Consider the following 22,161-nt stretch of genomic DNA (forward strand, 5'->3'; position numbering starts at 1 on the left):
GGAGAGAAAAATAATTAAAACCAAAATCCTCATTTCAAAATTTGATAAAAATCAAATTTGAAAACTGGGGAAATCCCCAACTCTCTCCGAGGGTCCTTGAGTTGCTTAGGATTTTGAGGATCGCGGGACAAAATTCAATAAAAATATGATATGCAAGAATGATCTATGTATAACATTCCAAATTGAAAATTTGGGATGTTACAATTCCTCAGTGACATCATAGAATAGGATCATGTAGTTGATGTTCTGAATAATTTCTTTGAGGTTTGAAATTGATTTGGCCCAGATCTTTAAACCTTTCCTAAGCCTTTTGAATTTTACAGCAATGCATTTAGCACTATCAGCTTCTTGAATATCTTGCTCCCAAATATTCCTAACTACATCCTTGAATTGAGGGTGCTTCAGCCAGGAATTTTCAAATTTTCAAACCTGAGATTTAGGAATGCAGGTGCCCACTTGGATAACAATAGGGAGGTGTTCTGAAGTAATTTTGGCAAGAGGAATGGCTTGAGTGGAAGGAAACATGAGAGTCCAGGCTTTACAAGTGAAACACCAGTCCAGTTTTTCCAAAAGAGGGGCATCTTGCATATTGCTCCAGGTGAACTTTCTGCCTTTCAGAAGAATTTCAACAAGAGCTTGATTACTGATTGCTTCATTGAAGAAGAGCATGTCATTAAAAAAGAGGGGCATCTTGCATATTACTTCAGTACGTGGATATCCCAGTTCCTTCACCGAAGAAAGATGAAGTTCTCATAAAAGTTGAAGCAGCAAGCATAAATCCAGCGGATTGGAAGATCCAGAAAGGGTTGCTCCGTCCTTTTATTCCTAAATTTCCGTTTATTCCAGGTACTCACGCATAACATATTTCTTGTACACAAGGCTTTGTCTTTTGTGATGACAATATTTCCCATGGAGTTGATTGCAATTTGCAAGGAATGCTTCGGATAGAAATTCATAACTGGTCAATTATATGCAATGATAGAGTATATGTAAAAAAATATAAAGTGAAAGATTTAGCACATCCGACCTTTGCTTAGTATATCGTAAGATAGGTATATGTTATATATATTTTTGAGGGAAAAAACAGGACTCTATGGCTTATTTTTATTAATTTAAAAAAATACAAGAGTGAAGACTCAAAACAAAACAAAACAGGGAAGGAAGAGAAAAAAGTCTATACAAGCTAAAATTACATTACAACAACATAAAAGCAAGGATCAATTATCTAAAAGTGTTGACCGACTTTTCAACATAGATGTACACACTAGTATATAGAGTAGTATATTGTATTTTTAAAAGTAGTATATTGTTTTGTTTGCGGGGTATATAGTTCTCCCTCGGTCCCATAATATAAGAGGTCAAAAACACTTTTATATTATGGGATGGAGGGAATACTATATTGTTATTGTCAATGCCAATCTAAACACTCCTTTCACTGCCTGCTAATGAAACAGTAACCGACGTCGCTGGAGAGATTGTTGAGGTTGGTTCTGCGGTTCAAGAGTTGAAAATTGGTGACAAAGTTGTGTCCAAATTAGTCCTCGGGGTAATTCGAAAAGCCATGATTTGAACAATTTAGTTTATGTCTCATTTATATGCACATCATTTATGACAGAAGATGTTTAATTACAGAAAGTTGGTGGCCTCGCTGAGTATGTTGGAGCATCCGAGCGCATCATCGTCACCTGACCCGCCGGAGTATCCGCTGCGGATGCCGCAGGGCTGCCCATCGCTGGCATCACTGCTCTGCAGGCCCTGAAGGCCATTGGCACAGAGTTCGACGGCACATGCCGCGGCAGCAACATGCTGATCACCGCACACTAGTAGAAAACAGGGCTTTCGTTCGGGCCAGATAAGCCCATTAGTTCCGGTTCAGTAACGAACCGGGACTAATGTGAGCATTGGTCCCGGGTCGTGCGGCTAAAGGGATTAGTCCCGGTTCAAATGAGCCCTTTAGTCCCAGTTTGAGACACGAACCGGGACTAAAGGATGCGATGCCCTTTAGTCCCGGTTGGTGTCTGAGATACGAACCGGGACTAAAGGGTGCAATGCCCTTTAGTCCCGGTTCGTGTCTCAAACTGGGACTAAAGGTCCCATTTTCAAACTCTACCCTCTCCTTGTGGATCGCCTTTTCAGTTTTGTAAAAAGCAAAATAAAATGATAAAACTTCAAAAAATAAAATCCTTCGAGATGTAGTTATATTACTACATCTACTAGTTAGGAAAATTTAAAAACTTAAATTTGGACATGTTTTGCAAAAAAGTGTCATGAAAAAGTAAAACGGCTATAACTTTTGCATACGATGTTGAAGAAACATATAATATATCAAAATATTCAACACGAAAATCCGCATCCGATTTTGACAGCCTATGGCCTGTTTGTAAATTTTTAGAATCCTCAAATTCTAAAAGGAAAAAAGTTATGCTCAAATTTCAGTTTTTTTCAATTTTTGTTAAATCAGGTCAAACTTTGGTCAAACTACTTATTCAAGAAGTATTAGTGTTACTAAATAGTTATTAAGAATATTAGTGTTACTAAAAAATTATTATAGTTTTTTTGAATTTTGGTCAAATCTGATGAAACTGTGGTCAAACTACTTATTCAAGAAATATTAGTGTTACTATATAATTATTCAAGAATATTAGTGTTACTAAATAATTATTTCAATTTTTTGAATTTTGGTCAAACTATGGTCAAACTACTTATTTAAGAAATATTAGTGTTACTAAATAATTATTGTTTTTTAGAGTAATAGTTTCAAACTCAAACAGTGAAACATGTGACTTCATGCTCAAGCTAAACTACTGAGGGTTAATAGGATTGACATCTTACTATTGTCAGGAAAACAACAAGTGCAGACTTGAAAACGAGGGGGAATAGAACTTGGAAGTTAAGCGTGCTCAGGCTGGAGTAGTACGAGGATGGATGACCGGCCAGGAGGTTAGATGATTTGGAATGATGAGGGATGATTAGAGATTAGAGGTTAAATTGAGCAGTGATGAGGGGTGATTAGAGATTAAATTGGAAAATAATTCAAAATTTTAAAAATAAAAAAAATCAATATTTTTCCGTAAAAATAACTTTCCAACCGAGACTAATGGTGGAGCTCCAGACAGCGGCCACGTGGACGGCCTTTAGTCCCGGTTCGTGTAAGAACCGGGACTAAAGGGGGGGGGCTTTAGTAACGACCCTTTAGTCCCGGTTCCAGAACCGGGACTAAAGGCCCTCTAGAACCGGGACAAATGGCCCTTTTTCTACTAGTGGCGGCATCGGGCAGCATGGGCACGTACACCGTCCAGCTCGCCAAGCTCGGAAACGACAACGTCACCGCCACCTGCGGTGCCCGCAACCTGGAGGCTGTGATGAACATCGGCACCGACGAGGTGCTGGACTACAAGACACCGCAAGGCGCGGCATTGAGCAACTCTTCGGGCAAGAAGTACGACTACATCATGAACACCACGACTGATGGCAAGTAGTCGGCCTTCAAGCCTAAGGATGGCAATTTTACCCATGGACATGGATATCCATGGATACCCGACCCGAATGGATAGGGTTTGGATATGCTTTTGTGTCCACGGGCAGCGCCCAAACCCGACCCGATTGCTCGTGGGTAGGGCATGGATATAATCTTGTACCCGTGGGTATACCCAAACCCGACCCGATAGTATGACTTAATGGGCAAAAATCTGCTATCCCTACCCACGGTCACATGTCCCACTGCAATTTTACACTGTTATCTAAAACATGTAAAAGAAATCACACAATCCCCACCGTAACTTTTATTATTTGACATTCAATTCCCACCGTAACATACTGCAACGCCCCTTCCCTTATTTTTATCTCCTTCTGAAATGAGTTGTCATTCTAATCTGTTAGAAAAATACTAAATGATCTTAGGTTGTAAGTGGGCATTGATGTACCATAAGTTGATGTTTACCATAAGTGAAGCCTAGCCTGCCACTAGGTGAAGAACGGAAGAGCTTATGTTAACATTGTGTTATGTCTTATTTATATGTCTCGAGAGGACCCAATGGATATCCAATGGGTATGGATATCCATCGGGTTTGGACATGGACACAATTTTTTGCCCGTGGATATTTTCATGAGCGGGCAAAGATTGTCTTCATGAATATGTATATGGATTTGATATTGTTCAACCCGATCCAAACCGACCCATTGCCATCCTTATTCAAGCCGGCCCTCAACTTCCCTGGCAGAGTCGTCGACATAGCCTCCAACTTTTGGAACTTTGTCGCATCAATCCTGACGTTTTTATCCAAGAAGAAGTTGTCCATCGTGATTGAATCGATGGGGAAGGAGGACCTGAGGTTTCTGCTTGAGCTGGTGAAGGAAGGGAAGCTCAAGACGGTTGTCGACTCACGGCATCAATTCGAGAAGGCAGCGGACGCGTGGGAGAAGAGCATGAGCGGGCACATCACAGGAAAGGTCATAGTTGTGATGTGAGCTTCATGCATATATGTACACGTTTACTGTAAATTTCTGCTGTTATATTGGTCAAGTGCTTGTTTGATATCGTTTGGTCATGTAATTCATAAGCAAATCAAACATCTAGTGTTTTTTATTTGCAAGAAGAGATATTTACCATGAAGTGAGTATAAATATTATGACCACTATTTTTTTAAACAATATAGAGATTCCTATGATTTTTTTATTTTTTGTGATGGGAGATTCCTATGATTTTATTAACGAGTCCAACAGATTAGACATGTTGAAGAAGTGTCAAAAGCAAATGAATCACGTCATCTGGAACAAAGGTATAGGACAAGACTACAATAATATCCCCTATGAAACATTTTCCCGAAAAAATAGACTTGCAATGGTACTAGACAATTACATGGGACATATTACATGAAAGCAACTTTATGTTCACCATCGAAAACCGCGGTGGGCATGTATGACCTTTTGTTACTCCTTGGTAGGAGCCTGTGCCTCATCTTTCATTCACAGCACCGTGGTTGGATGCAGCCTCTGATTTTCTCCCACCATTCACTAGGGATTTTTCTCTCTAGCCTTTATCGGGGCATATGATGCCCAATTTTTTGGTGCTTCTAACACCGATTGATGATATTTTTCTAGGGTGAAAACTTGTGATGATGTCTTTGAGGCCATCCGGTCCTGATAGATACATATATCCACCATCTCAACCCGAAGGTGATGTGTTTGAGGCCACTGCTCATGGCATGGCCTTCAATGGTTGGACTCAACAACTTATCCATCCGTCTCCAAGCACATCCACTGTGTAGAATGTCGCTAACTCTTTTGTCCAAGCTAGGTGGCTATATGATGAATTGAGCCGCCCTTATTAATATGGTCGAATGGGGTGTGCTTGAATGCATGGTTAGTTTATGCAACATACCTTCTATATTGAGTATACCTTCATTGACTAAATTAGGCAAGGCCGACATGTTTAGTGTCATCTCCTCTTGAAGGTGTTGGTTTCGAAGATTAAGATCGTTCTTTGTTGGACTGACTATCGTTCTTTGGCAGCATTATAACTGTTTTTTGTAACTTCCGTTCTCGTAGTGAGGATTGTTTTCACCAATCCACATCTTGTACTCCAACAATAATAAATTATGTTATATACATTATAGCTGCAAAGGATGGAGTACTAAAATTCCTTTAAAATGTGTAGTTGAACAAAAAAAACAAACTAGGAAAATGATGAAAGAAGCTCATGTTGATAAGCTTGTATGAGTCATCAATTTGCAAGAAGTCCACCAATTTTTAAAATCAATCACGTAGCCCACATTTTGCTGGCACCCTTACTATTTCTGGTTTGGCTAAAGTGCATGGTTCTTTAATTTCTTTTCATAGCTCCTAACATTATGCTTTTGTTTTCAATAAAGGGCACTTCATTAAAGCACCATATGAAGCAGAGAACATTTTGACTCTGATGACATGATGTCAAAGAGACGTTGGAGATGCACATACCACCAAAAGTAAAAGAAAAGGAGAAAATAATGACAACCTATTGTCATAATGTTGGCGGATTTGTGTCTTCTCACTCTTGAAGGTGTTAGTTTGGAAGATAAAGATGGAAACTTGCTTCCAGTTCTAGGGGCGTTTTCAACCTTTTATTTTCTCCAATACTCATGGAAGTGTATTGTTGCATTGATCGATAGAGTAGGTTACAAGGGTGGAGAACCTCCAACACGTACACCAGTTAGGCATACGGGAGATTCTCATGAGCAGAAGAAAGGGGTTGCTCGCCCCCAAAATCTAAGATTTATGTTACATCAAGCAGGGCTTCGATCCCTTTGGCGCAGGCTTTGGCCCAAGCGCACACATCATCTTGAATGGTCAAGAACAAGTCATCAATGGAGGGTTACCGATGACGATCAAAGATAATAGCATTGTGATATTTCCCTATTGCTCAAGCCACCAAACAGACAATGGACACGACGCATTTGCATAGGCATGCAGGTGACGCATCCAGTGACGCACTCCGCCAGTCATAGAGGGGGATGCAACCATCAGGCGGAGGGGTGGTGAACTTGCACCAGACCAGGGTGTGGTGCCAAATTGTCTTGGAGAACACACAACCCGCGAGAAGGTGGTGGATGTCCTCGGTGCCCTGATCACAGAGCACACAACACGGTGGGAGGTGAGACAAGTCACGCCTAGCCAGCCTCTCGTCCATCCAGCAACGGTCCTGATTCGCGAGTTACATGATGATTTTCACATTCAAGGGAGCCCTTTCCAGGTAAGCCGCTAATCTGGGTCGGGGGATAGATCCGTGGAATAAAGCATGGTAGCAGGAAGATGTAGTATAGGCTCCACCTTCATTCCAACGCCAACGGATGATGTCCGGCTCTGATGGAAGTGTGTTTTTAGTCTAACTATTATTGGCTAGACCTACTATAGTTATTGGATGGTAATGTAGATAATTGTATTGTCACTTCGGTCTTCGTAGCAAGGCTGGTTCCGCCAATGGTGGCCACATCTTGTACTCCAACTATAATGGAAAAAATGCAGGAATAATTAATTATGGTGTGTAGTTCTACTTTATGTAACAACATGGCATCGAAGTGACATTGAGGATGCACAATGTTAGAAGTAAAATAAAAAATAAAAAAGCATGATGACATCGAAGAGACATTGAGGATGCACAATGTTAGAAGTAAAAAGATAAAAAAGCATCATGGCATCGAAGAGACATTGAGGATGCACAATGTTAGAAGTAAAAGAAAGATAAAAAAGCACGACCTCCTATTTTCATGCGGCAAACATTAAAGCTTCAACTCGAACATCCTATTTTTGAAAAAAAGGACATCGTCGAAGGTCCTCTAAATCAGCACCTTCAACATGGCTGCGGCAACGAATTGAACGTAGCTCGGATGGGTATGTTCCTTGTGATGAAACCAGCCCGTGAGAGTTTAAGTTCTAGACTTGTCATTGGTGCTCGCATATTTCTGAGCTTTGTATATGAGCATCCCGATTGTACTGCCTTAAAAAAAATGAGTACGACACACCTAACATGAGTACGGAGCATCTGACCATTGAACGCGATAGAATTTCAAATGAACTACAAGCAATGTTATTGTTCGCACACGAACACGTCACCGTGTACCTCCAACGCTGAGGGTGATGCACCGCAGCTCACGCCGAAGGAGACCCGTCTGGAAGCGCGGTACGCAAGCAATCCGGCGGGTGCTTTTCAGGACCCGAAACCCCACGCGCCCGGGAGGGACCCCGTCTGGACGTGCGGCGGCTATGGTCTGCCCTAGGTTGGTTCGCCCGCCCCTAGAGCCTCGAGGATCGCTGCCCTTTAACACGAAGAACGAACGAAGAACGAGAGAGGAAGAACAAGGGAGGGATGTAAAACTAGGGTAAAAAGTAGATGTGTTTTGCGATTGTGTGTTGTTGTTCAATCGACCGTCACCCCTTGGGTATATAAGAGGCGGCTGGACTTCCCGTGCAAGGAACAGGTTTGGATTCACGTGCAAAACCCTAGTCAAATTCGGATTGGTTTTGTCCGAACTTTCCAAAACTGTTCGGTTTAAACTGGCTGCACCTTGTGGGTCTTTTTTGTGGTGGTAAACGACCTCGGATGAAAACAGGCTCAAAAGCAATCTTGACCGTTTCGACGAGGCGAACAACTTTCATGTTGAATTTTTTTTGATCTGAGGTCATCCTCATAGCCAAATTGCTCACGCAAAACAGCTAAATATTCACGCAACTCATCAGACATACCCACACATGTGTCTGATCCCGGGCGTCATATTTTGCCCATTGGAGGATCGCGTGGTGCGGTCTCTAAATTTTGCATAAGACCTTGGATTGGAACGATCTTTATATTAAAATCGATCGTTTTGACGAGACGAAGACAATCCGTGTAGAAACGTTTCCCATATAAGGCCATCTTGGGGGCGTAATCAGCCGAATAGTGTTCTGAATACAAAATCTGAATACTTCGAACACAACTTCGGCCTTAGAGATGAGACCAGATGACTATGGCCCAAATATTAAAGTTTTTCCTTTTGACGCTATGGAACTTTCTCACTTTGAGCACTTCTCCATTTGAGGCCATCTTAATTAAGTTCTTCGCCGTGCCAAAATCTGGTGTCAACACATGCCCCCCTGTTTTTCGGCAAACTTGTGCACCGAAAAATAACTTGCACGATGCTTTTCCTAAGGATGATGTCAACACTCCATCGTCCATTTTATGTGCTTAGGGCGATAATTTCTATATCGGCCATGTTTAACTTGTTTACATCATACCCTGGAATCGATTACCACCAATCGGCTTTAAAGAGATGGGAATGAACCCGTTCCTCATAGCACTAAGGAAATCAAACTCCGAGAAATCACGCCTTTAAGCAAGTAACATCCGGATGATTCCAATCCACCGATGCATCGACCAAAGCAACACAAGCCGAATTATCCGCGTGAATGACTTCTACCTCATCATCGACCCACTGTATTAAGAATTGATGCATGGTAGATGGCACACATTGGTTAGCATGAACCCAATTGCGGCCTAATATAACATTATAGTTACCTTGCACCTCGGCGATGAAGAATGTGGTGGGCAAAGTTTTGCTTCCCACGGTGAGTTCCATGCACATCACACCTTTGGCCTCTGTCTTTTCATTACCCTCAAATCCATTAAGTACCATATTGGTCTTCATCAATGCATCGTTATCTAATCCCAACTTCTTGAAGACCGAGTAGGGCGTAAGATTTACCACATCACCACCATCAACGAGCATCCTAGGAACTGGCGATCCGTTAATATGACCTTTGAGGTACAATGGCTTCAAGTGTTTCACCGGTTCTTTTGGCTTCTCGAAGATAGCGTTCTTTGGACCAAAATCCAGTTGAGCCACCTCCCCTTCTTCACCTATAGCACGAAACTCGGCAGGTAAGTAATACACCATATTAATATCCATACCATCCCGAACCGGCGTAGAATCGTAATCCACCATCTCATCTTCATCCCCCAATGTGTATATTGGGCTCAAAGTTTCCTCAATTGAAGGGGATTTTTCAGGTGGTGTGGACGATGTAATAGGGGTCGCATCATCCTCTTTTGGTGGTGAAGGTGTTGCTGCAGCTAATGTAGAAACATCTGTGTTTTGTTTTTGTTTAGGCCTCCACACTTGTTTTGTGAGTGCCATGGGCCGAATTTCACTTAACAATTCGTCCCTTTGCCTCTCCTCTTTGTGCTCTACCTTCTCGTGGTTCCTCATGCGTTGTAATCTCCTTTTCATGGTCTTGGTTAAACCGGGAGGACATCACTTAGGTTGAGTATATTTGGGATCCCTTGGTTTGGCCCTGCTTGTGCTTGCCTCATGATCACTAACCATGGAACCCTGCTGAACAATAACAATATCACAACTAGAAGTAGCCAGATTACCAACAACCGGCTTTTCGATCTCCTTTTGCTTGTCACATTCTGCAATTTCCGCATTACATGACTTAACACGCCACACTTTTTTGTTGGCCTTACTTGGAGAAATTTTTGTTGGTCGATTAGCACCATAGCTCAAACGACCTTGTGTGGGATAATAAAGCCTCTTGCGAGCATGCCTTCTAGGTGCTGCCCACCCCATATGAAAAGCACAAGGAGCCATTGGGGGCTGCCACCATCCTCCATTGAAGTCTCTCATGCAATATGGCGCATAGGAGGGTTGTGACATCCATGGTGTCGGTGCCCATGGCCCATATGGCCTTGCATAGCATCGAAACTCTTGTTCCAGAGGTGATCTTGAACGCTTTGAATGTGATGGCCAATTAGAGCTAGAACCGGCCGCTGGACTTGCATATTTGGATAGCAACATATCAAAAGTTGGCCTGATTCGCTTGCGCTTAGCTTCACTCTTTCCCCACTTACTAACTTCTTAATTCTAGGGCTTGATAAATTTAACATGAGTATCTTCTTGTACTTGTGGTTGCCCCCCGAGTGCAGGATTTTTTATGGTGATCTTCAATACTTCCTTTCCATCGGTTGCTTATCAAGCACAACCTCTCGTCCCAAGACTTTGTCGCTCTCCTTGCCTTTCCTGGGTTCACCAATAAGAACATTATCTTTATTAGCAGATTCGGCTATGCTAGGCCGAATCAACATTTTCTTTCCCTCCAAGTCCATGGTGTTCATCGGGAAGGGCTGTTTATCAACTTGCATCTCAGCAAAATTCAATCGTTCATCATTAATGGCCGATTGTATCTGTCGTCTGAAAACATTGCAATCGTTAGTAGCATGAGAAAATGAATTATGGTACTTGCAATAAGCACGCCGTTTCAGCTCCTCAAACGGCGGTATGGTGTGTGATATTCTAATCATCTTATTTTGCAAGAGAGTATCAAATATTTTATCACACTTTGATATATCAAAAGTAAACCTCACTTTCTCATCACGATTCTCGCGAGTCGGCTTAAGAGCATTGCACATATAAGGTTTAGCCTTTGAGGACCAAACAAATTCGATAGTATAGACATCAACCTCATCGTCCGAATTATCATCATTATGTTCAACCATATACATTCTAGGACGATCGATTGTAGACCTATGGACCTCTTTACTTCGACTCTCTTGAGCCAAAGCTTTTTGTAAGACTTGATTAATGCTCAAAAACTCATAACTTTCTAACCTCTCTTTAATGTGAGTTTTCAAACCACTAAGAACAAGATCCGCCAAGTCTCTCTCAATTATCACTAAGCTATAACATTGGTTCTTTATATCTCCAAATCTCTTGACGTAATCGGTAACCGATTCAACATGTTTTTGCCTAACCGATGTAAGATGTGACAACTTTAGCTCATTATCGCCGCTATAAAAATGATCATGAAACTTTTGCTCCAATTGCGACCATAAGAGAATTGAGCCATGTGGTAAAGCAGCAAACCATGAAAATGCGGTACCAGTTAAAGATAATGGAAATAAACGCACTTTCAATTCTTCTATGGAACCTGCTTCACCCAACTGCGATGGATACTGACTAACATGCTCCCAAGTTGTTTTCGTACCCTCACCACTAAATCTATAATACCTAAATAGTTGGTCCTCACTATCCTATTTCTCTTAACATGAAAGCTATCCACATCATCAGCCTAGCCACATCATCATTCTTCTATTGACTTACATATGGGTCCAATCAGTAGAACACCCCCGGCCAAATAAGCATCAGTTACTTGCTAAGGACCCACAACCACATAAGCATCTCTGTCCCACATCCAGCCTCCTCCAGTGCAGTAAAATTATCCCCTTTCTAAGTAGCCACGCCGGCGGGGATTCATCTCTGCATCAGGTGCTCCTCCGGCACAACCCGCCCGCCAATCAGATCGACCGCTGGGCTCTCGCATGGAAAGGATACTCTGCTCGACAACTCAACCATGGAGCGGACGCCGCGTTGGGCAGGTCTCCAGCTGGTGGACGCACTTATTTTCAAGCTCAAAGGGCTTAGCTGGTGATCATGTTGGGCAGGGCCTCATTTCACAGGCGCAGCCAGGGCTTCCAGGTGTTGCCCATGTGATGCTTGAATCCTCCAGTCGGTGGCAGGTTCAGTGTTTTCCTGAGAGTAGTCTATTCCGATTCCGTGCGTTTAGTTTTCAGTTCCTAGCAAACCGGCAACCCATTCAATACCGAGCGCTCTGTTTTCTGTCACCAGAGGACTTTCAATCATATGGAGACCATTATTAGTAGATGCTCACCAAATCCAGAAGAAACGATTGGACAAGAAACAGATGGACGCTATCAAGAAAACATGCGTGTCTTCTCCCCTTCCCATTCATCACACATATCTCTTTCCCTTCCATACGTCTTCCTTTGCTCTTCCTATAAAACAACCATATCTCCATAGGATGAATCCCTCACAAACAGAATACTGCTTCTCCTTGCCAATCATACACTGCCATCCTCTCGCCATGGCTCCACCATGTCATCATCGATGGAGTGATTAATATTTGGATGATTCTTTGGGTTTATCTGCAGTTTCATTTTTGAAGATCAAGGAAAGTTGGCTGGGATCCAACTCAGGGAAATCGGATTTATTATATACCAGTTAATCAGTACAAGTCCTCCTATATAGCTCATGCTTCTCCTTTGTTGCGTATAAGATTGGAATCTGGCAACTACTCTTGACTTTCTATGGGTTTTCCTTGCCCAGTTTGATTTCTTCAATTGCATGCTGTAGCTAAGAAAGAGATTCAATTGTACGAGAAATTGGACACTTGGGTACAGGTGAATAACATTATAACATCTGTTTTGAAGTCAATTTCAGCCAATACAGTTAACCCCTCAATACCTGCATATGCATAATTGTTTCAGTGGTCATATCCTCGCAGATTGCCGCAGATAATGTGTTTGTTCTTTCACTGATTAGATATCATAAACTCAAAGCGGCATATTCATATTTTTGTGTCTATTGGATTATTCGTCACACATATGAGAGTTGGAACCATGGGAATGCTCATGTAGAGTTAGTAGTGAGCCAGGTAATATTTTTTTTATCTATTTGAAGAAACAGGTCTCAACCTATTGCATTATTTGCATCCCTTTGGCAGGTAGCAGTTTCATTTCTTAGGTTGCGGTGGTTGCCCTCCATCATACTGAAAATGCCTGCAAGAAGAGGCAACTTAAATGTTCAGATTTTGGCCAGTTCTATACAGGAATGCATCATAGTAATTCTAATGTTCTATTCCTGTTATTCTATCCATACCATGTTCAGCTTACATTTTATTGTTCTCTACAAGATAATAAAGTTTCTATCATATGATTACTCGAATGGACATATGATTGTTATGTTTTCCCATAAGGTTTGTTGGTTCCTATAATATATATTATTTTTGCATAATGATTTTCCATTTCTACACTAGCACATTACCACAAGTAATACACTGATGCCATATAAATGGATGCATAGTTTTGTCATAAGCTACCCATGAGCTTCAGTTGACAACTGTAAGTAATATTTCATTGTGGAGTCACAGGCTCTCCTGGGGACCAAGACATAATCTACATGAAGGACCAAGAAGAAAATACTTTTGGACATATCTTTCTATATATGTTTGTATTTTCCCTAATGCCAATTATATGTTTGGATACTTCATATAAATTAGAACTCTTGATCTATCATGTAATTGATTTGTTCGTTTTGTCTGAACGCACAATGGAAAGAGGAATAAAACAAACAAAAACAATGCGGCGCTAATATGCTAATCAGTACTATATGCTTCAATACAGATTCATTTAGTATTACCTTTTAATGCATTTTTTATAGTTAGATAAATCTTTTGAGGTGTTGCATAAATTTTAGTGGCTGCAACTTCCGAAAAAACAAGCAAATGATGTTTGTTTTAATGTGTAGCTCAGCTGATCAGAAGGAAATAAGCATCTTCAACTTCTTATACAATCACCTCTGCCTGCGGTCACATTTTGATTTCATGCACTACATGATGTTATTACCATTCCAGACTAGCATAACGTTAGTAGGTTTACTATTTGGGAACCATTTCTTTATTGTTACATCTAAACTCTTTATTAGCTTATTTATCCGCTGCAACGCGCGGGGAATTATCTAGTTTAACAAAATCAGGAACCTTATAACCTTGAGGGTAAGAAATTGCATTGAAGTGTTCAGGATAAGGCTTTTGGTACATACGACTCTTTACTTTTGGCTCGTTTCCGAAAGTTTTTAGAAACATCTTATGCAAATCCTCCCTTAATTTAGCTAAAATTGGATCCGAGATAGATGAAGATGTTTGTGGTAATGACATAGGAGCAACCTGAGTACTATCTATTGGTGCAACTTGTGGGATGGGCGCTGAACCATAATTCGGTGGAAGACCAAACATGCTTGCGCTTATGGGTGGTGTGACAAAGTGATTCGGCGTAGACACCGAATTGGGCACACTCATAATAGGATTAGGATATGTAGGTGCAGACACAAGCTGGTTGGTTTGAGTAGGGTAAAAATTCAATGACATATTATATTGTGGTTGCATAGGTGATGCCGATGAAATAGGTACAATTGAAGTAGGGTTTTCAGATATACTAACTGTACCACTAGATGATGAAGGCATATTTTTCTGAGCATTAGCACTAGCCACAAAAGAATTGTATGCCATCACATTACCCTTACTAACAAGACTTTCAATCACAGCCACTTGCTCTGGAGAAAAAACTTTACTCACAGTGATTACATCTTGTTCGTCAAGGAGAGGAGGGAAATTGACGTTTCCAACTTGAGTGATGTTGCCTTGACGGTCCTTCTTGAAACTTGAAAGAAACACTTCTAAATCCTCCTCCTCGCGCTTCTTCTTGAGCGCCTCAAAAGCCTCTTCAAGCTGCTTCTTGCGCGCTTCATAGGCTTGGCGATGTTCATCCGATAGTTCATCAAGACCGGGCTTAATAATGTTATCGGCGTCAACTTCTGAGGGCTTGGGGAGATTTGACATGGTTGATGATGATTCTTGATCTTTCTTCCCCAGCGGAGTCGCCAAAAAGTATGTTCGCACGCGAACACGTCACCGTGTACCTCCAACACCGAGGGTGATGCACCGCAGCTCACGCCGAAGGAGACCCATCCGGAAGCGCGGTACACAAGCAATCCGGCGGGTGCTTTTCAGGACCCGAAACCCCAAGCGCCCGGGAGGGATCCCGTCTGAACGTGCGGCGGCTATGGGCTTCCCTAGGTCAGTTCGCCCGCCCCTAGAGCCTCGAGGATCGCTTCCCTTCAACACGAAGAACGAACGAAGAACGAGAGAGAAAGAACAAGGGAGGGATGTAAAACTAGGGTAAAAAGTAGATGTGTTTTGCGATTGTGTGTTGTTGTTCAATCGGCCGTCAACCCTTGGGTATATAAAAGGCGGCTGGACTTCCCATGCAAGGAAAAGGTTTGGATTCACATCCAAAACCCTAGTCAATTTCGGATTGGTTTTGTCCGAACTTTCCAAAACTGTTCGGTTTAAACTGACTGCACATTACGGGTCTTTTTTGTGGTGGTAAACGAGCTCGGATGAAAACGAGCCCAAAAGCAATCTTGACCGTTTCGACGAGGCGAACAACTTTCATGTTGAACGTTTTTTGATCCGAGGTCATCTTCATGGCCAAATTCCTCGCGCAAAATAGCTAAATATTCACGCAGCTCATCAGACATACCCACACATGTGTCTGGTTCCGGGCGTCATATTTTTCTCATTGAAGAGTCGCGCTGTGCAGGCTCTAACTTTTGCATACGACCTTGGAGTGAGACGATTTTTATATTAAAATCGATCGTTTCGACGAGATGAAGACAATCCGTGTGAAAACTTTTCCCATATAAGGCCATCTTGGGGGCATAATCAGCCGAAAAGTGTTTCGAATACAAAATCTGAATACTTCGAACACAACTTCGGCCTTAGGGATGAGACCGGATGACTATGGCCCAAATATCAAAGTTTTTCTTTTTGACGATACGGAACTTTCTCATTTTGAGCACTTCTCCATTTAAGGCCATCTTAATTAAGTTTTTCACCGTGCCAAAATCTGATGTCAATAGTTATATAAGAATGACCATTTATAATATGCATTTCATGTAAATATGGTGCGTCTCCACACCTGTGCAGAGGGGATTATCCGCATCTGACACCGCATGATGCGACGCGTTCATCGCATCGGCAACTATTCTTTTTCTTGCAGGGGCATTGCATTTAGCAAACTGCATAATGATTGATGCGGCGATTGCGACAACAATTGATCAATATAACAAGTAGCCTAATTATAATCAGAGTCAAACATACCAAGTGGTGCTAAAAGAACTGTTGGTGCATTAAATTACGAAGATCTAACTCAATCACGGTCAAACCCTTCGTACCCAAGTCAGATGCCTTTGGTAGATGGCAGTATATGCAGAATTGCAGACGCCCTCAAGTTGGGGCACTGTATGCTCCTGTGCTATCTTCTAACCCAGCTCCATCCAAGAACTGCAGTACGCAGGTTTAGCTCAGGAACATGGCAACCGGCACCGGCGGGAGGCCAGCCACCATGCGCGCCGTCCAGTACAGTGGCTACGGTGGCGGCAGCGCTGCCCTCAAGGTCAGCCTAATTTGCAGTTCGCTTCTATCTCGGAAGCGTGTGCTTTGGAATGGATGATCTTGGTAACCATTTTGGTGGAATTGCATCTGCTTTTCTGCAAATCTGTTCCCCATAACCGTTTATCATCTGGAGACATACTATAGTACTAGCCATTGTTGAGAAAATCTTTAACTACTATACTAGCCATTGTTGAAAAAATCGTTAATTACTATACTAGCCATTATTGAGGAAATCGTTAACTACTATACTACCCATCGTTGAGGAAATCATTTGTTGGCGCTGCCTCTTGTCGCAACGCCACTCTTCTTCTTCCTCAAGCTGCCTCGCACAACTCTCATGAGGTTTCTCTCAAGAACACACACTTCACCAAGGAGGAAAATGGCTTCGCCTCTTACTCCGGGTGAGAAAACATGCACTATATTTTCTTCTCTGGCCCTCATCGGCCTCTTTCTCATCGCTTGATATATGCAACAAATATACAAGGAGTTGGCCTCACACACGTACCTGACTAGCCGGCAGGTTCGGCCACTACTCCACGTACCGCACGCCCAGCTAACAATCCTGAAATCCCTCCGGAGCTAACAACTTATCCATGCAGCCGGTAATTAATCCATGCATGCATGCATTTGATTGTTAAACACAATACTGTTGTAGCTTGTACGCACACTCCCTTCGGCGCCGCGTTCCGTATGTCGCATGCGCACCTGATGCACCTGACGAGCCCGACCACACCAAATGTTCTAGTTTATTCCAACACACACCTCCTAAGCACGGCCTAAAGAAGTCCGTTGTCGTTGATGTTGGCGTTGGCTAGGAGAGTCTGCTCCGCCACCGGTCCTTTATACAGCCGCGGGCACTCGCGTTTGAAGTGCCCGTGCTCTCGACGCTTCCCTCAGTTTCCCGGCTATGTACTTGTCGCGCTGTTGTCGTCATGGACGCCGATGCCGCGTCCGTCTTGCAGTCGCTCCTGAGTCGCCCATTGTGCCGCCGTCATCATTAGCTGCCCGTCTGCGCGCTCGCCGCCGGCCTGCATGCGCCACCGCGTCCTTTCTTCGAACGCCTTGAACGCCACCGCCCAACGCCACCGCGCACCTCCACGTCCTCTCCAATCGTGCCGTGCCCGAGCCGCGGTTGCCACGTCGAAGCCGTGTGCCACCACCATGTCCGGACTCGCCCCGCCTTGCCATCGCCTCGCGCTCGCCGCAGCCACGCCGCCGAGGCCTCCATGTCCGCCGTGACAACTGCCGCCGCATACCTTCATAGGCCGACACACGGCCCGAAGGTTCATCGCGTAGCCACCGGCCAACACCGCCTCCGGCAAGGGGAGCAACACCCAAGACAAACTGGCTCATGATACCAAATGTTGGCGCCAACTCTTGTCGCAGCGCCGCTCTTCTTCTTCCCCAAGCTGCCTCACACAACTCTCATGAGGTTTCTCTCAAGAACACATACACACTTCACCAAGGAGGAAAATGGCTTCGCCTCTTGCTCCTGGTGAGAAAACATGCACTATATTTTCTTCTCTGGCCCTCACCGGCCTCTTTCTCATTGCTTGATATATGCAACATATATACAAAGAGTTGGCCTCACACACGTACCTGACTAGCCGGCAGGTTCGGCCACTACTCCACGTACCGCACGCCCAGCTAACTATCCCGGAATCCCTCCGGAGCTAACGACTTATCCATGCAGTCATTTAACTAACCCATGCACGCATGCATTTGACTGCTAAACACAATACTGTTGTAGCTTGCACGCACACTCGCCACGGCGCTGCGTCCCACACGTCCCGCACGCACGAGACGAGCCCGACCACACCAGACGCCATGGCTTATTCCAACATCGCCGGTAACTGCTCGGTTAGTTGGTGAGTTAATAGGTTAATCGACAAGTTAATCTATTAATCGGACGATTTATTAGTTTATTGGCTACTCGGTGACCTATGAGAAGATATTAATCAGCAAATTAATTAATTAATCAGACAAATTCTTGAAGAAGATACTAGCATGTATATTTGTGCTGAAATTTCCGCACTTATCGGGATTTTGTTAGATATGGTAGCTTCCTAGAAATAAGTAGATCGTGGAAGGGGATACGGGCTACACTCTGTGGACCCAATTGAGTTGACTTTGTAATGCCGGGGGCGCTGTAAAAAGGAAAACAATTTCTTGAAAGAAAACTACATGCTGCTCTACATTTTTGGTGCCTCCAGCTAAGTCATGAGTTTTTTTTTATATTTCTGATGAACTGTCTGTTACTCTTGGAGCATTGCAAACCGAATTAGTTCAATTGGCTTGAGAGCTCCCCTTTTGGTAATCTGAGAACAAAAGGAAAAAAAATCAATCTGTTTTTATGCAGTATGTGGAGATCCCTGTTCCATCACTGAAAAAAGGTGAAGTTCTTATAAAAGTTGAAGCAGCAAGCATCAATCCAGCCGATTGTCGGATACAGAAGGGACTGCTACGTCCTTTTGTCCCTAAATTTCCATTCATTCCAGGTATTAATGCATTTACTAGTTTACTTATCGCCGTAACAGTGAGTACTGATGTACTGTAGTAGTAAGAGATATTACCTGTTCATATTTTAGCTGCTGCATTTCCAATGAAATTCAGTCAGAAGGAATGAATGGCTTCTCTTTAGATGATACATAATTTATTTCCAAATTATCAAAATGCTTGCGATTTGTCAAACAGTAACCGACGTTGCTGGAGAGATTGTTGAGATTGGTTCTGCGGTCCAAGAGTTCAAAGTTGGCGACAAAGTTGTTTCCAAGTTGATATTCTGGGTAATTTCGAACTTGCTCAGCATTTAACATCCATTTCATTTCGTGGCATCCATCATTAACGAGAGACGAATCGCGCCGGCAGAAAGCTGGTGGCCTCGCAGAGTACGTGGCGGCATCGGAGAGCATCACCGCCCCCCTCCCTACCGGCGTGTCCTCTGCGGATGCCGCAGGGCTCCCCGTGGCCGGCCTCACGGCGCTTCAGGCCGTGAAGGCCATTGGCACCAAGTTCGACGGCACGGGCGTCGGCAGCAACATCCTGGTCACTGCTGCGTCCGGTGGCATCGGCTCGTACGCCGTCCAGCTCGCTAAGCTCGGGAACCACAACGTCACGGCCACCTGCGGCGCGCGCAACCTGGAGCTTGTCGCGGACATCGGCGCCGACGAGGCGCTCGACTACAAGACCCCGGAAGGCGCGGCACTGAAGAACTCTTCCGGCAAGAAGTACGACTACATCGTCAACACCACGAACGGCGGCAAGTGGTCGGCGTTCAAGCCGAGTCTCGGCAGCCACGGCAGAGTGGTCGACGTAGCTCCCAACTTTGGGAATTTTGTCGCGTCCATTCTGACGCTATTCTCCAAGAAGAAGCTGTCCACGGTTATCCTGTCGCTGGGTATGGAGGACCTCAGGTTTTTGCTTGAGCTGGTGAAGGAAAGGAAGCTCAAGACGGTCATCGACTCGCGGCATCCATTCGAGAAGGCGGCAGATGCGTGGGAAAAGAGCTTGAGTGGCCATGCAACGGGGAAGGTCATAGTTGAGATGTGATTGTTTGACTTTTATGCATGCAAGGCTTCAGTGTTTATTTATGATGTTATACTTGGAACTGTTAATATCCGAAATATCTTAATGTTGATTTATACATGTATTTATACATAAAATTGTTGGAAATATGAGCAAATTACTACGAGATTTAATCCGAATAAACAAAAGATAAATCATGACTACAATAGCAGAGATTGAACTAATCATGCGAGCTAGCATAGTAGATGAACAAATCACATCTAAGGCACATACTAGAAATATGAATTCTACCACGATCTCGAACAGGAAGGATAGAATCACGTACGGTGCAGCGGGAGCAGCACCATCGGCGTTGTCGCCCATGTTGTCAAGGATGAGGTTGCCGAGGTCGGGAAAGAAGTCGTCGTTCGTGAAGTCGTCCCTGCCAGCAGTCGCACGAGTGCGTCCCTCAAAAACCTGACCGCCCCTCTCCCGTATAGGATCACGAGAGGTGGGGTTCCAGAGGCCTGCTGTCACTTCTCCTGGTGCACGCCGAAAGGAGGGATGGAGAAGACTTGCTTGGTGGCGCAATGATCTGGAACGGCGGTGAAAAATCATACGAAGCGGTGGTGGCTAGGGTAGACGTCTGTCTGACTATATAATGCGGGCCGGGTAGGTCATGAAAGTAAACCCCATGTTCGAGTCGTCACGATCCAAAAGAATCGGAAACGGTTCAGTAATTGACGCGTCCGTCAATTACTAATTAATGACTCATTAATTTTTCCTGAGCAACAAAAATATAGACAACGTGCATAACTCTGTCCTCGGCTCGGCTCAATGTCGCAACCGGCGGCGCGTCGTGACGAGGCGTGGCGTGGCGTGGTGAGGCGAGCGAGGAGGAGCGCGCGTGTAGGTCTCCTCTTTTCATGCTTATACAAGTGCTAGAAGAGCTCAGCTTATAAAGAGGTACAACTCTCTCTCAACTTATGAGGTGGGACTAAACTTTAGCCTCACTCACTCCACTCACATGTGTGCATGAATGGGCCAAGAGAATTTCAGAATTTTAGTTGGGCTTTGGGTCAAAAGCCCACTAGCAAATTCCAACAATCCCCCACAAAGTCTCATTGGCACATCTCACCATTTGGGTCCAAAACATTGTTTATATACCGGTGCTTAGTGAAAAGTGTGAAGTTGAATTTCCACTTAGAGATTTATGCTACACTAGATCACAACTTGAATAGTGAACTATGCCTTGAACTACAAGTTTCCGCGAGACTAGTTTCACACAAATTCTTGACCGATACTAGGCTGCCGCAAGGCTTCCCCGCAGGTAGAGCATATACGTCGTACTCCAGGGCCTTTTCATGAATTTATTAGAGAACACCCAATTCTCGCAGACTGCGACGTTAACAGTCAAATTCATATAGGTGTGTTCCTCAGAAGATGTTTTGCAGGACAACATCTCTGCTTACCCGAATAAGCCACTTGGAACACATTAAGATAAGTATCAACATGCCATGCAGATCAGAAGAGTATTGCATCTTCACGGAGTGGGATAATTAAAATAGGAATACTCTCCTCTCAGCTGACCAACAGCTTGTCTCCCACTTCTACTTCACGGGATCTCCGATCACATAGAGTGGGTTACCACTACGGACAACTCATGCGGTGGGTCTCAAGCCCATCTCCATCGATGCATTATCTATCACGTTACGTGATAGACCCTTTGTGAAGGGATCTGCCAAGTTTTTCGATGTTTGGATATAATCCAACCTAATAACTCCGGAGTTTCTCAATTTTCTGACAGATTTTAGTCTCCTCTTCACATGCCTTAAGGACTTCATATTGTCCTTAAAACTGTTTATCTTGACGATCACAGTTTGGTTATCACAGTTCATCAGGATACGGGGTATTGGTTTTTCAACCATAGGTAAGTCTATCAAGAGCTCACGAAGCCACTCTGCTTCAATAGTGGCAATGTCTAATGCTGTGAGTTCTGCTTCCATAGTTGACCTCGTTAAGATGGTCTGCTTGAAAGACTTCCAGGAAACAGTGCCACCACCAAGTGTAAAAACATAACCACTTGTGGCCTTAATCTCATCAGCATCAGATATCCAG

The 22,161-nt window shown here is 43.6% G+C and overlaps 1 protein-coding gene and 1 pseudogene across 1 annotated transcript; both read left to right on the top strand.

Moving 5' to 3' along the window:
- The first annotated feature begins 442 nt into the window (after window positions 1-442).
- LOC125536962 lies at window positions 443-4,467 on the top strand (annotated as a pseudogene).
- An 11,853-nt stretch (window positions 4,468-16,320) lies between these two features.
- Window positions 16,321-20,185, top strand: LOC125537650 (chloroplast envelope quinone oxidoreductase homolog). Its single transcript, XM_048700971.1, has 4 exons — window positions 16,321-16,540; window positions 18,899-19,037; window positions 19,234-19,325; window positions 19,408-20,185. The coding sequence occupies exons 1-4, from the start codon at window positions 16,457-16,459 to the stop codon at window positions 20,086-20,088; spliced, it is 996 nt and encodes a 331-aa protein (XP_048556928.1). The 5' UTR covers window positions 16,321-16,456; the 3' UTR covers window positions 20,089-20,185.
- The last annotated feature ends 1,976 nt before the right edge of the window (window positions 20,186-22,161 follow it).

Source organism: Triticum urartu, chromosome 2 (assembly GCF_003073215.2).
Source record: "Triticum urartu cultivar G1812 chromosome 2, Tu2.1, whole genome shotgun sequence".
Lineage (NCBI taxonomy): Eukaryota > Viridiplantae > Streptophyta > Magnoliopsida > Poales > Poaceae > Triticum > Triticum urartu.

What these genes read in the sequence shown, in the direction of transcription:
- LOC125537650 (XM_048700971.1), top strand. Translation starts at nt 16,457, where the DNA reads ATGGCAACCGGCACCGGCGGGAGGCCAGCCACCATGCGCGCCGTCCAG. An exon ending in GCGGCAGCGCTGCCCTCAAG is followed by an intron (nt 16,541 to 18,898) that starts GTCAGCCTAATT and finishes GTTTTTATGCAG; the next exon opens with TATGTGGAGATCCCTGTTCC. An exon ending in TAAATTTCCATTCATTCCAG is followed by an intron (nt 19,038 to 19,233) that starts GTATTAATGCAT and finishes TTTGTCAAACAG; the next exon opens with TAACCGACGTTGCTGGAGAG.